The 14,530-nt window shown below is 42.7% G+C and overlaps 2 protein-coding genes across 3 annotated transcripts; both read left to right on the top strand.

Annotated features, from left to right (window-relative positions):
* Positions 1–1,132: 1,132 nt before the first annotated feature.
* On the top strand, positions 1,133–2,831 carry LOC102713687 (probable sugar phosphate/phosphate translocator At2g25520). Its single transcript, XM_006644795.3, has one exon. It carries the CDS (start codon positions 1,386–1,388, stop codon positions 2,466–2,468), a length of 1,083 nt encoding a protein of 360 aa, XP_006644858.2. The 5' UTR covers positions 1,133–1,385; the 3' UTR covers positions 2,469–2,831.
* A 6,541-nt stretch (positions 2,832–9,372) lies between these two features.
* LOC102713416 (probable auxin efflux carrier component 9) lies at positions 9,373–12,775 on the top strand. Of its 2 annotated transcripts, none has more exons than XM_015840154.1 (5): positions 9,373–10,557; positions 10,690–10,775; positions 11,125–11,282; positions 11,883–11,959; positions 12,499–12,775. In XM_015840154.1, exons 1-5 carry the CDS (start codon positions 9,665–9,667, stop codon positions 12,521–12,523), a joined length of 1,239 nt encoding a protein of 412 aa, XP_015695640.1. In that variant the 5' UTR covers positions 9,373–9,664; the 3' UTR covers positions 12,524–12,775. The 2 variants fall into 2 exon arrangements, with proteins under 2 accessions (XP_015695640.1, XP_006644857.1); XM_006644794.2 differs by having other exon boundaries at positions 12,375–12,775.
* Positions 12,776–14,530: the final 1,755 nt, after the last annotated feature.

Raw genomic sequence — 14,530 nt, 5'->3', positions numbered from 1 at the left:
AAACATCAGCGAAGCTGCCATCTCACCGACTTGCCACCGGTATCCACCAACCCTCCCAAAATCCCAGGCACATTCCGGGGCTTCTTTCATGGCCTCTGGGGCTCAGGGCTGTACCACACCACCGCGCTGCAGTACAAGACGGCCGTTCCATCGATTCGACGTCGCTCTCGCGCGCTTTGGCCTGGTCCCTCCTTCGCCGAACTTCACCAAACCAGTCGCTATATCCCCATTTCTCCGTCTTTATTTATATTTATAAACTAATTTTAAATTTTTAATATTAAACTTAGAATTGATTTTAAGATTTTTATCATATTTTATTTTAGCTTTTAATTTTATATCACTGATAACACAGTATACAAAAATTTTATTCATAATTTATTTTTCGTTTACAAATATTGTCTTATTTTGCAGTAACCTGTATGCATTTTCTCCTCGTGGACCTGTCACCTCCCCGACCGCTTTGTTTCCGCCCGTCTCCCTCCTCGCCGGTGCATGGTCCACTTCGCTCGCTCTCGGTCTCGGTTCGGCGCGGTGAGCTAGGGCGAGATGTGGGGTGCGTCGCACGTACGGTTCGGTTTTCTCACATGCGCTGCCGCGCGCTGGGGCCTGAGGCGCACTCTATATATCGCAACAAGCGTACGTGTGATCCCCCGTCTGAATTAGGTGTCACCGCACAAAGTTATTAGACATCTGGTGACCGTCGGATGGAGGCGCGTAACAAGAACGTGACCCCCATCGATGCAATTGCGACTCGCGTCACAATCACTCGCTCCAGCCAGTAAAATCGTAGTAGTACTAGTAACATGCATGATACATCGTCATATCCTACAATAAATTTGTTTAATTCGGAACGAATGGATTAATCGGCCGGTCTTGTTTCTTTATTTGCAGCAAGTTGGGTCGGCTATACGTATAGTACAGTATAGATCTGCACGTTACACGAGAGGAAGGGAAAAAAAAAACCCATTCAAAGCGGAGCCTACTCGAACCGTCGTACTACAGCGCAGAATAAACTGGCCCAATAAAAAACAACGGAATCAACAGCGCCGGAGCCCGAGATGAGATGAGGAGGGCCGTAAAAACAAATCAAATCCGCCCGGGGCTATAAAAGTCGGCACCCCAACAAGGAGGCAGGGGCTATTTTCTCCACGTGGCCATCATCTCCTCCCTCCTCCGCTCCTCGCACCGCCGATCGATTTGGAAACGAAACCCCTCCTCCTCCTCCACCTACCTCTCCAGCCAGATCCGCCTCCTCCTCCTCCCCTGCGCCCTGCCCAGATCTCACACTCCACCCAGCACACCGTCTCGCAAGCGGCGCGGGAGGCGGGACCCGCCCAGATCCACCGCCTCGCCGGAGCCGTAGACCGAGGAGCGGCGGCGGGGGGATGGCCATGGGGAAGGAGGGCGGCGGCGGCGGCGGCGAGGGGGGCATGTCGGAGTCGGTGATCCGGAAGGTGCTGGTGTCGTACATGTACGTGGCGGTGTGGATCTTCCTCTCCTTCACGGTCATCGTCTACAACAAGTACATCCTCGACCCCAAGATGTACAACTGGCCCTTCCCCATCTCGCTCACCATGGTGCACATGGCGTTCTGCTCGTCGCTCGCCGTCGCGCTCGTCCGGCTCTTCCGCGTCGTGGACCTCCCGTCGTCCCCCGCCATGACGCCGCAGCTCTACACCTCCTCCGTGCTCCCCATCGGCGCGCTCTACTCGCTCTCCCTCTGGTTCTCCAACTCCGCGTACATCTACCTCTCCGTCTCCTTCATCCAGATGCTCAAGGCGCTCATGCCTGTCGCCGTCTACTCCATCGGCGTCCTCTTCAAGAAGGAGAACTTCAAGTCCTCCTCCATGCTCAACATGCTCTCCATCTCCTTCGGCGTCGCCATCGCCGCCTACGGCGAGGCCCGCTTTGACGCCCGCGGCGTTGCGCTCCAGCTCGCCGCCGTCGCCTTCGAGGCCACGCGCCTCGTGCTCATCCAGATCCTCCTCACCTCCAAGGGGATCTCGCTCAACCCCATCACTTCGCTCTACTACGTCGCGCCATGCTGCCTCGCCTTCCTCCTCGTGCCCTGGGCTTTCGTCGAGCTGCCCAGGCTGCGCGCCGTCGGCACATTCCAGCCAGACTTCTTCATCTTCGGGACTAACTCCCTCTGCGCCTTCGCGCTCAACCTGGCAGTCTTCTTGCTCGTCGGCAAGACGTCCGCGCTCACCATGAACGTCGCCGGTGTTGTCAAGGATTGGCTGCTCATCGCCTTCTCGTGGTCCGTGATCCGGGACACGGTCACCCCGATCAACCTGTTCGGGTACGGGATTGCGTTCCTCGGTGTAGGATACTACAACCACGTCAAGCTGCAGGCGCTCAAGGCCAAGGAGGCACAGAAGAAGGCGGCCCAGGCCGACGAGGAGGCCGGCTCACTGCTGCAGGAGCGTGACTCGCACGGCGACCGCAAGAGTGACAACCAGGCCTAAAGTGTGGGATCTGGTCCAGCAGCACACGCAATCCGGTCGGTTTCTAATGAATTCATCAATGTGTGATCCTCTACTAGTTTGATGCAAAATCTGTTCATTTCTTGTCTTAATTTGTGATAGTACGGCAAATAAATACAGGAAAGATGCGATCTTTGTGTCGGACATATGAAAATACGAGTAAATTTTTGCCACTTGTAGTTACTTTGACGGTATATGAAATTGTCTACATTGTCCTCCAGTAATATTAGCTCTGTACCATGGAGTACATCCATTTTCATCCAGTACGAAAATGTAGTAAATCAGTTTTATAAGATTGGCCAATGGATGGATTGTGTTTCAGCTGCTACGAGCTTCATATATTGTGGCTCTTATTGCCTTGGGATATTGGTATCCATTGCACTTGTGCAAGCACTCACTACCGGAGAGTACATCCAATCTCTATTGGAGTACATCTATAAGGGGTGGGTATGAGGTTGCTCTCCGCGGAGCTGGACCCCGGTTTGGTGCTCTCACACCTTGTCCCATTCTTTGGATTCACACAAAAGTCAACAAGAATCGGTTGTATAAGAAGCATCTGCACCTAAATACACTTGCAGAACTGGAGGAGCCACTTCTCTCGCGCTACCACTATCAGCAGTACAAATAGTTATTACTGTTTTTCATTTTTCAGAAACCTGAAATTTTTATTTCTTAAGAGTGTTTCTACCAGAGCATTGCAAAGGCATATCATGATATCAACACAGTACCTTCTGGCTTCTGTAATGTGCTGCGCGTGTCACTAGGAACTTGCAGCTCGATGACCGGATCTGATTCTTTTGCTTGTCATGTGCTCCGAAAAGTCCGAATCAAGACCTCTAAACTGGGCAGCAGTGTGTTGAATGTGCGACATGTGCACTCATGGGAAACGGTTTTTTAGGACAAGGACATATATACACCCTATACATACATGTGCTTGCATGCCATCTAAATAGTCATAAAAAATATGACAAAAATTAACAAGATAGATTAATATGAGTTATATCACTTTACAGACATGTAAGTTTAAATTCAACTTCTACAAGTTGTAGCAAAAAAATAAATAAGACTGAAACTAATTATACGCATATTTATAATTATTTTTGCTACAACTTATAGAAGTTAAATTTAAACTTGTATAATGGTGAAGTGATATAACTCATATCAAACTATCTTATCAATTTTTTTTATATTTTTTAATTACTGTTTAGATGACATGCAAGTAACGGACTTCATCCGTGCACTCACCCTGGAGCAGTTGAGCTGATTGGTTGGTTGGTTGGTACCGACACTTCAGGGGGGGGGGGGGGGGGGTGCAGGCTGCAGCCAAGAATTGTGAGAAACAGTTCTCTAACTTCGTTGCCCATTTGTTGTCCGACTGATGTCTATCTCCCTCCTCCGACCTAAAATATAAACATTTCCTTTTACTAATTCTCATGATTTGCATTACCATGATTTTAATCATTCGTCAATTAAATACTTAGTTAAAAAATCTAATCATTGTAAAATTCAATCACTGTAGCAACTAAAAAGAGAATATTTTAACATGTTCTTCATGTATGCTAAATAATTTAGAAATACTTATATTTGTATTTGTATTTTATATTTTAGAATGAATTGAGTAAATTCCACGGCATGTACCGGAGTACCGTAGTACTATAGTACGTGCCAGTTTGAAAACTGTGGCGAGCGAACACTGAATTCCCCTGTCGCGTTCGGCCGCAATAACAGAATGCTGGTGCTGAGTTCGTGGACTTGGCTCCGCTCCGCTCGCCGGTAAACGGTACTGCCGCGGCGGAGTTAAGAGGAGAGGACCGGCAGTTCGGCAAAAGACGGGGAGGACTTTCGATGCTTTTTGCGTGTGTATCCGGGGACGCCCTTTTCCGGGCTGGGGCTGCCGTCTCGAGCAGGGTTGCAATCTGACCCAGGAAGGATAGGAGGAGAGCTGGAGGCAAGCTATAACAGTGACACCTCTCTCCAAATCGATCAGAGAGCAATTCAGGTTGAACCAGCACCTCAGTCTCGGTTGCCCCCTATGGAACTAACACTAGAGCCGATGATCCAGGTATATAAAAAAACTATATAAAAAAAGCGGCCCATAAGAACTTCACCTTTGCTATTCAAAGGTCACCTGATTTTTCTTTAATTAGGTTGATCCTGTACACAGACGAAGTAATAGGTTGCTTGATAGTTCTCGCCTGGCTCAAATGAACTACATAGCTAGTCTAAGACTCTGTTCTTTTCGGCGCCTAAAATTATATAATTAGCTGGACATAAAATGAGAAAATAATTAAGAGTACGATTAATTAAGTATTGATAATTAAAAACTTGAAAAAACGTACTCACTTGATTATTTTAAAGAACAACACAGAAAGTTTTGTATAAAACATATGGTTTAACAATTTAAAAGGCAACCTCGTGCTATACGAGGAGTAACTAAGCCCGTTAAGCATGAACTAAACTAGAAGTGTGTTCAAGTGTGACTTGTTTGGGTGTTTGGTTGTACCTGTCATGAGTCTGTATCTGTTGGCATGTTGGTTGGACAGTGGATATAACTTTCCATTTTATAGTTTGTATAATAGCTTTATTGGCACTAATACTTCCTTTGTTCATAAAATATTTGACGAGGTTAATTTTAGACATTGCGCTTAACAATTTAACTTATAAAAAATGTATGCAAATTTGCAAAAAAAAACCCTCACTTATAGTATCTTCAATAAAACAAGTCACAACAAAATAAATAGTATTTATATATTTTTAAAATAAAATGAAGGATTAAACAATATGTACAAAATTAATTAAAGGTGTTATTCCACCTCTCCAAAACTTGTAATGTTTTTTAGTCCAAATGATTCCAAATAAAAATCATCAGCTCTAAAATTGTTGATCTACCCAAGTTTTACAAGTTTGATTTTAAATTTAGATATGACATTTTTAACGAGTATTTGGATTCTTAAATGATCTCAAATAAAAAAGTTGTCAAGTACATCTTGTCAAGGTCTACTATATAGATATAAATTTTGTTTTCATTCGACTTTATCATATATTAGGTATATGTACGTGGTAATACCCGGAAAAAAAAAAACTCCCGATATACAAGTTTGGTCTCAGAAATCTCTGTGTTGGGCTTGTCCTGGTTGCCAGTCTACCGTGACAATGTTGGGCCTGATTTTCATCTGCAGTTTGGGCATAAACTGGGTTCTGTCGTTCTGATACTGCACAAGTTCAGGAATCAGGACTGCCGTATTCTAAAGTTTAGTCCAACAAGACCTCCAAGAACACGCGCGAGACTTTTGAATTGTTAGTCTAATGCTATTACTATATTCCAAGCCCAATACGTATGACCGGAGGTTCCAAATCTAGGTATGAATCCAACCAGATGAGTACAATTCGAGTTTGAATTCGTTCAGTGGGCGAATGCCCTTTTGGTGCATAATTCTCATCTGAAATAATTACAGTTATGTCTATGACATCACCAAGCCCCCAAAAATGTAAAATGCAGCCAATATTTTTCTGCATCCTCAAATAAAAAAAAAAGGTCCGGCATTTCTGGTCACCCTTACACTGGCAAAGTCAAGCTAAGTCCTATGTTGTATAGTCCCTCACATTTGTTTCATTGCATACGTAAATTTCTCACATTTGGCTAGGTGCCGGTATTTTCAAAATGTTTGGCGAGAATAAGGAACCGACCAGCTAGAAATACTTGTTCTCTCGTGTAGTTTGGGACCAAACTATGTAGGAGTAACGCAGGCAGAAAGGAAGGACACGCAAGATCATCCGCGGCGCGAACCATGTGATCTTATTTCGACTTCAGTTTCCTCCAGCCTGGGTGATTATAAGCACTTACCTTCAAAAAATCCAAATGGCAGGCAGTAAATCTTTTTTGAAAGGAAACAAAATGGCATGAAGTAAAATTGCTGGACAATCAGCAGGAGTGATTGCAAACGACATATTTAAAAATAAAAAATAATTTATGAATAATTTTTATATGTGATAAAACAAAGGATAAAAATTAAATTACAATTAAAAAAACCTAAATTTTAAAATTAAAAATTCAAATTTTAAATACAAATATAAGCAAAAGCAAAAAGATGAAAGTGGGGCGGGTCACTCGGGAGCCCAGCTGTTGGACAGGATGGGTGCTGCAGTTGTTGGAAGCAGTTTTTTAGCACATGGATGGATGTCCATCCATTGTTTACATGTCATCTAAATAGTCATTAAATAATATAAAAAAAATTAACAACATAGATAAATATGAGTTATATCTCTTCACAAACACACAAGTTTAAATTCAACTTCTACAAGTTATAGTAAAAATAACAAAAACAATTATGAATATGCGTATACTTAGTCTCAGTTTTGTTTATTTTTTTGCTACAACTTATAGAGATTGAATTTTAACTTGCATGTTTGTAGAGTGATACAACTCATATGTATCTATCTTGTCAATTTTTTTATATTTTTTTATGACTATTTACATAACATACAAGCACACGGGTAGATGTCCACCCGTGTACTAAAAACTGTTTCCCGCTGTTGTTACCTAAACATTTGCACTAGCGCCACATGCATGATGAGAAATCAAGGGATCCACCTGGCATCGTTGCATATTTATTACTGTGCCAAATCACTGTGCAATATGCACCAGTGATTATAGGCCATCGGATCCAAGTATGGACGGCCGAGATATATCATAGTTTTCAGCTAGTGATGCAGCGATCGATTGATTAATGTTCCATGGGCCAGTGGCGACGCCGAACCAGATGCATCGCATTTTTAACGTAGCTAGCATAGCAGCCATATATAGTGGCGCACGAATGGCCGACAGTTGTTCTTTTATCCTAAAACGGCGGCGGCAGGCGGCTGGTGACAATGCCGTACCAAACAACTTGCACGAAATGGGGTTTTAAGAGGTGGAAATCTTGTGTGGACACCACGTCGATTCCCACGCATAATTAGGTTTTCCTCGTAAGTTTTTAGTAACAAATGCGGCATCCCACCATGCACGACCAGCATCAAACGATTCGTCGGTTAAACGGAGTGCTCCAAGATTAGTTTATTCGAGGAGCTCGATCTTTACCAATGGAATGGAGAAGTCTCGGAATAAACAACTTTTATTTCATGGAGAGAGATTAAAGCAGCACGCACTTGCTAGGTATATAGGCAGAATCATGCTGCATTGAGTATAGTGGCAACTGTGAAATTCGCATAAACTCTAGATGGTCAGAGCGCTGTACACAGGGGAACTTCTTTTTGACAGTATTCAAATATTTCCGCTGCTAGCTTGTGCCTTTTTTCGAAGTGCAGACCTAGCAACTAGCAGCAGGCGACGCCCCAACGCATATTCGGATCGTCGCTGACATATGTCCAGCGCCTTCGGGCTCATATATGAGCGACGAGTTTGTATGTAGTCGACTGCATAGGATACGGTTCCTAGAAACGGTTTTTTATTATATGGGTGGATATTCACCTGTTGCTTACATGTCATCTAAATAGTTATAAAAATATGAAAAAATTTAATAAGATAGATAAATATGAGTTATATCACTCCACAAATATGCAAATTTAAATTCAACTTCTACAAGCTGTAGTAAAAATAACAAAAACAATTATAAATATGTGTATACTTGGTTTCAGTTTTGTTTGTTTTTTGCTACAACATGTAGAAGTTGAATTTAAATTTGTATGTTTGTGGAGTGATATAGCTCATATTAATCTATCTTATCAAATTTTTCTATATTTTTTAATAATTATTTACATAGAATACAAGCACACGGATTAATGTCCACCGATATGCCAAAAACTGTTCCTCTCCGGTTCCCGCGTCATCACCACTAGCCAGAGCGATGCAGCAGCCAGGAACCAGTAGTACTCCTGTAAGCCTTTTTAATGTCTCGGTTGGGCAGAAAAAAGGGTGTGAGATAACAGAATTGACTCAATTAAGCGAAGCAACATACTAGCTTCCGGCACTTACGTACTGGGGTTCTGGTCGTGACAAGAAAAGGCTCTGAATTCTGGTCTAACATGGCACAACGATCTACACATGCACGCGTGCATGGCGACCCTTTTTTGATCGAGGTCGTACATTTGGTGCGGTTATAGTGGAGGACTCCTCGTCAAACTTGGCCGTCGCAACACTATATGTACTGGAGTAGTAGTAACACACTAACACGTACTACGTAGCTAATCGTCATTCAAATTAAAACCAAAACTGTGCAAAACCCAGGGGAAAATCGCTGGTATGGGAGTTCGCTAGTTTTCAGATATTCCCATTTCCATGTGATTTGTAGACTATTTCCATGCGATTCACCACTCAACGCACAGCACGCGAGTGCATGTGGCTACGGAAAAGAAAACACATACGGATGATCAATCGATCTGACCATGAGCAGAGAATACAAAAGCAAATACTACTCTACACGTATAAAGCTCGGGAACACACAGCTTGTCGATCCTATGACTTTTTCCCTAGCTAGCTAGTACTACTACTGATTAACGATCGATGCATGCATATATGCGATAACCTAGCTATATGCAGAGCAACTAAAATGCGTCGCAATGATTATCTGTATGAAAAAGAAAAAAAGAAAGAGGAATCCAGCTGGTGAAAGTTTAATTAATATCTACGGCTGTACGACGCAGAGGCCAGCATGTGTACTGTACGTGTACAGCACAGAGAGCCGCGGTAGCTAGCTAGTGTCTCCAGCACCAGGAGGACAACCCACGCTTTTGTTGCGCTGCTTGATCATCCCCAGTGGCGTCACCACCCCAGAGCCTCTGCTAACGCACGAATCCATCTATCTGCGTAATGCGTTACATACGTAGTACAAAAGGAAATGAACGGCTAGCTTATACCTTTCCAGTTTCTCCATCTCCTCCGTGCGAAAACCTGTCTTTTTCCATGATCCAAAACCATGGACACAAAAAAAACCACCGGATCGATCGATCGACCTGGCTTACGAATTGAACGAACGCTGTGCCATGTCTGCGTCAACTCGCAATCTACTATCTATATATATGCACACGTCCGTTCAAGCCGATGAAACACGAACTCATCACACTACAACACACACTACTAGTAGTGATTAGCAAAGTATCATCAGGAGATCCTCGTCCAGTCTTATCTTATCTAATCTATTACCACCGTTGATCTAGTGGTTGAGCTAGCTAGGGCAGCAAAGATGATTACGGGTTCGGAGGTGTACGCGGTGGTGGAGGCGATGGTGCCGCTGTACACGGCGGCGGCGCTCGGGTACGCGTCGGTGCGGTGGCTCAAGGCCTTCTCCAACGAGCAGTGCGCCGGGATCAACCACTTCGTGGCGCTCTACGCCGTGCCGGTGCTCATCTTCGACATGGTCTCCACCAACGACATATACAAGATGAACGGCCGCCTCGTCGCCGCCGACACGCTGCAGAAGGCCGTGCTGCTGCTCGGCCTCATGGCGTGGGCGCTCTGGGAGCGCTCGCGCCGCCGCGCCGGGGCCAAGGGGGCGGCGGCGCCGTCCCCGCTGCAGTGGGTGATCACCTGCTTCTCCGTCGCGTCGCTGCCCAACACCATCATCATGGGGGTGCCGCTCCTCAACGGCATGTACGGGCCCGTGTCCAAGGAGCTCATGAAGCAGATCGTCGTCATGCAGTTCTGCATCTGGTACAACGTCGTCATCTTCCTCTACGAGTACATGGCCGCGCGCAGAGCCGCGGCGGCGCCGGCGCCGGCGTTGGACGGCTGCGCCAAGATCAGCCCTTCGTCGCCTGTGAAAGCCGCGGCGGCGGAGAAAGGCGCCGCCCCTGAAGCGAACGGCGCCGGCAATGTCGCGGCCGACCGGCCGCAAGAAGTGGCGGTGAGCATCGAAATCACCGAGATGACGGCGTCCACGGCACGAGACGGCTTCCCCGGCGAGACGGCGGCGGCCGCCAAGGAGGCCAGCGATGGCGCGGACGCTACGGTGGAGGAGGCCTCGGCGCCGGCGCCGTCGATGAAGCACGTTGTCTGGATGGCAGTGAAGAAGCTCCTGCAGATTCCGAATACCTATGCAAGCTTCCTTGGCCTCATCTGGTCTCTAATCGCATTCAAGTACGTCCTTTTCATCCACGTCTCATGCTTACAATATTTGTTCTTCATAATTTTATTCTATATTTTTCTCCCCTGAAATCATAAAAAAAAATCGATCTTTAACGGGCACGCACTCGTGTTTTTATTTTGCAGGTGGGGATTCACGATGCCAAAAATTGTTGAGGACTCCCTGTTCACCATTCGCACCACAGCTGTTGGCCTAAGCATGTTTTCTTCAGGTTAGTGTGACGACGGCATCTCAGTTTACATTTGGACCTGCAAGAAAGCCCAAGCAGTATGCTTGCTCCAAACAGGAAAAATTATTCGACCATATCTTTTCGTCTCTGTAAACAGTTATAAACCAAAATTTAAAATTTTAATATTAATTTTAGAATTGATTTTGAGATTTTTTTTTCAATGTTTATTTTGTAGTATTGATTTTTAGTTCGTTAATAATATGTATATAAAAATTTTATTTATAAATTATTTTTTGTTTTTAAATATGTCGTTTGACATTTTTTCACGAAAAAACTAAACTCGTTGCCTCGTCATCTGCTAATTTAAGCCTGAATTTTCGCGTTTCTGCAGGGACATTCATAGCGCGGCAGTCGCGGTTCGTGCCGTGCGGCTACAAGATCGCGTCGTTCTCGATGGTCATCAAGTTTCTGATAGGCCCTGTTGTGATGCTGTTCGCCTCGCTCGTCATCGGCATGCACGGCACGCTTCTGCACATCGCTGTCGTTCAGGTGAGCGCACACGGGCAGATTACCTTACAGTTCACAGATCGACCCTGCACATTTTCATCCATTGAAATTACCTGAACCGCACACGGCAGCTATGAAACTAAATTTACACATGAACTGAAAATTACATGGAGAAAACCATAAGGCCAGTATGCTCGGCGAAATAGTTTTTTTTTTCCTTGACAGATAGTGTTCTAGCCGCCATTTCAGTTGGCAGATAACGGAAAATCTGGCATGGTGAAAGATGTTTGTTCACGTTTGTAGAAGTGAGACATCCAAGAACGAAAGTCAGTTGCAGGTGGTAGCATTCAAGTAGAGTACTTTCTAGCACATCATGGGCACCCTTGTTTGATGTGATATACTATTAACACGAGTAGACAGAACTGTAGAAATCTAGCCAACTTATTTTGATGAGTTTCTTTTTACCGTACTTAAAAAATACCTTACTTATCATATTTTTCAATATAAAAATTTAATACCTTAAAATCTAATGTACCTTAGGTACCAAAATTTTATATAATTTTTGTTACCTCAAAGTTAAAACATATTTTGCTTGGGGTGCCAATACAGGAGAGTTTCTCTAACCACAAATTTCACATGCAGGCGGCTTTACCCCTGGCCGTGACTTCATTTGTGTACGCTGAAGAGTATAAGGTTCAGGCAGACATCATGAGCACAGGGTAATTTGCTTCTTAATTACTATTTACGTACCTTAGGACATTTCCAAACCAATGACTAGAATAGTGTCTATAACATTAAATAAGTTACCATCTAGGATAAAAATTATGTGGCAAGTGAATAAATGAGGAAAGAGAATGAAACCATGTTTTGCATGAGATATGGTTTCTACACAACATTCAAGATATTATATGAGATAAGTAGCATTAAATTGAAGTACGAAATAGTAGTGTTTGTATTGGAAAAGTGGTGTCTAGTAATAGTTTTTTTGATGATGTGAAGTTTATAGAAACTATATCTAGTGTTATGGGTTGGGAATGTCCTTATACTCTCAAGTTTCAGAATGTACTACAGTGTTTCACTGCTTGGTTCTCCGAGAGCCCATCTGACTGTTCAATTTCTTTTCGTGCATTGCAGGGTTATTCTTGGGATATTTATATCACTTCCTGTCACAATTGTCTACTATATTTTGTTAGGGCTCTGATTGTGATATGTACATTAGTCGAAAGCTGAAATTGCATGTGCTGCTGTGCATATGTAGGAAGACAGATACAACGAGTAACTGAAGAATGACAACAGGATGACATGATATCCCCCTGAAGCCAGAAGATTGATATTCAGGGAGAGAGAGTGAGATGTGACCATAATGTTTGTTAAAATTGCATAATAAGATTTTGATCACTAAAACGCGGCACATACATACATTCATATATGTTGAAACTTTTGCAATGTACAGTAAGTATACAAAGAAATGGTTTACAACCCATCGGTTGATTCTGCAAATATTAAAAGCAGAAAGTGAGTACAAAGCAAAATGTTCGGACTCAAATTATAATACAGAAAGGAAAAGTACTCCATAGCAACATACGCTTGAAAGCACAAAAGAATGTCCACTGCTTACATGCATATGGATTGTTCCCGGCCGAGCATACCACACATAAAAACGCAAATGGAACTTCTGTTGATGCCGAAGTATTTTGGTCAGGCTTGAGGTTGCACACCAACAAACCCAGGTTGGCTGGTTAAAAACAGAAACGCCTATCTCAGTGGGGAGAATGTATTAAGAGCGAAGAAAACAAGGCATCCAAAAATTAATCATAATATCGAAAAATAAACTAAAAATAGTTTAGTAAATAAAACTTTTATATATATATTCTTAATGATTTAAAAGCCAAGGCTAGAAAATAAACTTTAGTGAAAAAACTCAAAAATCAATTTCAGTTTTAAAGTTAAAAAATTTAATTTTTTATACATAAGCATAACCGAAAAGATGAGATGATACTGCCTCTGTCCTAAAATATAAGTATTTGTAGGTGATTTAGCATAGATTAAGATTTATTACTAATATGTCTTTTAACAAATATGCAATGTGTCCCAAAGTATAAGCATGTATCACATTTTAATTTTGTCTCAAAATATAAGCATCTATATCACTATTTATTATCCTACTTGTCCTATAAATCACTTCTTCATTTTTCTATTTTATCCTCTGCCTACCTCTTATCTTTATCCATTGATTGTTATTAAAGGACACAACAATCTTTTTTTAAACCCTAATCTCTGTTAAACAACTTAGAAATGATTATTTTGGAACAGAGATAGGAAGAAATAGAAGAGAGTTAGAGTGTATGTGTAGATAAAATTAGAAGAATTTTGAATGTGAAGCAGGGTTCAACTTACCGGTCCTGCCGTCCGTGCCGCGGCAGAGTGGTAACCGTGGATGCCGCAAAACCGCGGTAAATTTGAAAATCAAAAATTTGAATTCAAACTTGCGATAATCACGGTAACCGCATGATTTCTCGCTGTTACCGCGTGGTTTTGCGCGGTAACTGCGGCTAGTGCTTGCCAGAACAACGCATGAGAACGACGGAAACTGTGGTTTCCCGCGTGGTTTTTGGGGCCGAAACCGCGGTTACCGTGAGAAAACCAGGAGGAGAAAAAAATTGTGACTATTTGTGACATTTAGGACATGTTACATGGAAAACAAGAAAACTTTGACATGACCTTTTTAAAATTCTTGACATTGCAACACATACCGTCATATCACCCTTCACCAAATAATTCAAATCAATAATAAGTAACAACAACTTCATTTTAATTGTTGCATCACAAATATACTATTACTCATTATTACGAACAAAACTATTACGTATGCCACTAACATGCACATATAATTTTTCCTCCATAAATATTTTCCCTATATTCATCGTGGTATATTTGTATTTCAACATGTGTCTAGTGCAAATTAATAATGACTCAACAACAAAATATTCTTATCCATCTTTTTACAAAATATTATTTGCAATAGGCTGTTTTTTATCCCCCCTGAAATTCTCGGTTATGATTTTTAATTACGCAAAAAATACACTTTTTTTATGAATTTCTCTATTAAATTTCCTCAAAAATTTTAAATCATTCTCAAATTCCTGAGAAAGGGTAAAATAGTACTTTTAACCTCCAATATGACACCGTTAGATTCCTCCATCCAAAAGAGGGGCAAATTGTTGGTTCAGTTAAAAAATAGGGGTAAACATAAAAACCCTAAAAAGAAAAGGTAAAATCAGCAGTAGAAT

The sequence above is a fragment of the Oryza brachyantha genome, chromosome 1 (assembly GCF_000231095.2).
Source record: "Oryza brachyantha chromosome 1, ObraRS2, whole genome shotgun sequence".
Taxonomy (NCBI): domain Eukaryota; kingdom Viridiplantae; phylum Streptophyta; class Magnoliopsida; order Poales; family Poaceae; genus Oryza; species Oryza brachyantha.
Note: the sequence above shows the minus strand (reverse complement) of the source record. Positions and strands in the feature narration are given on the sequence as shown.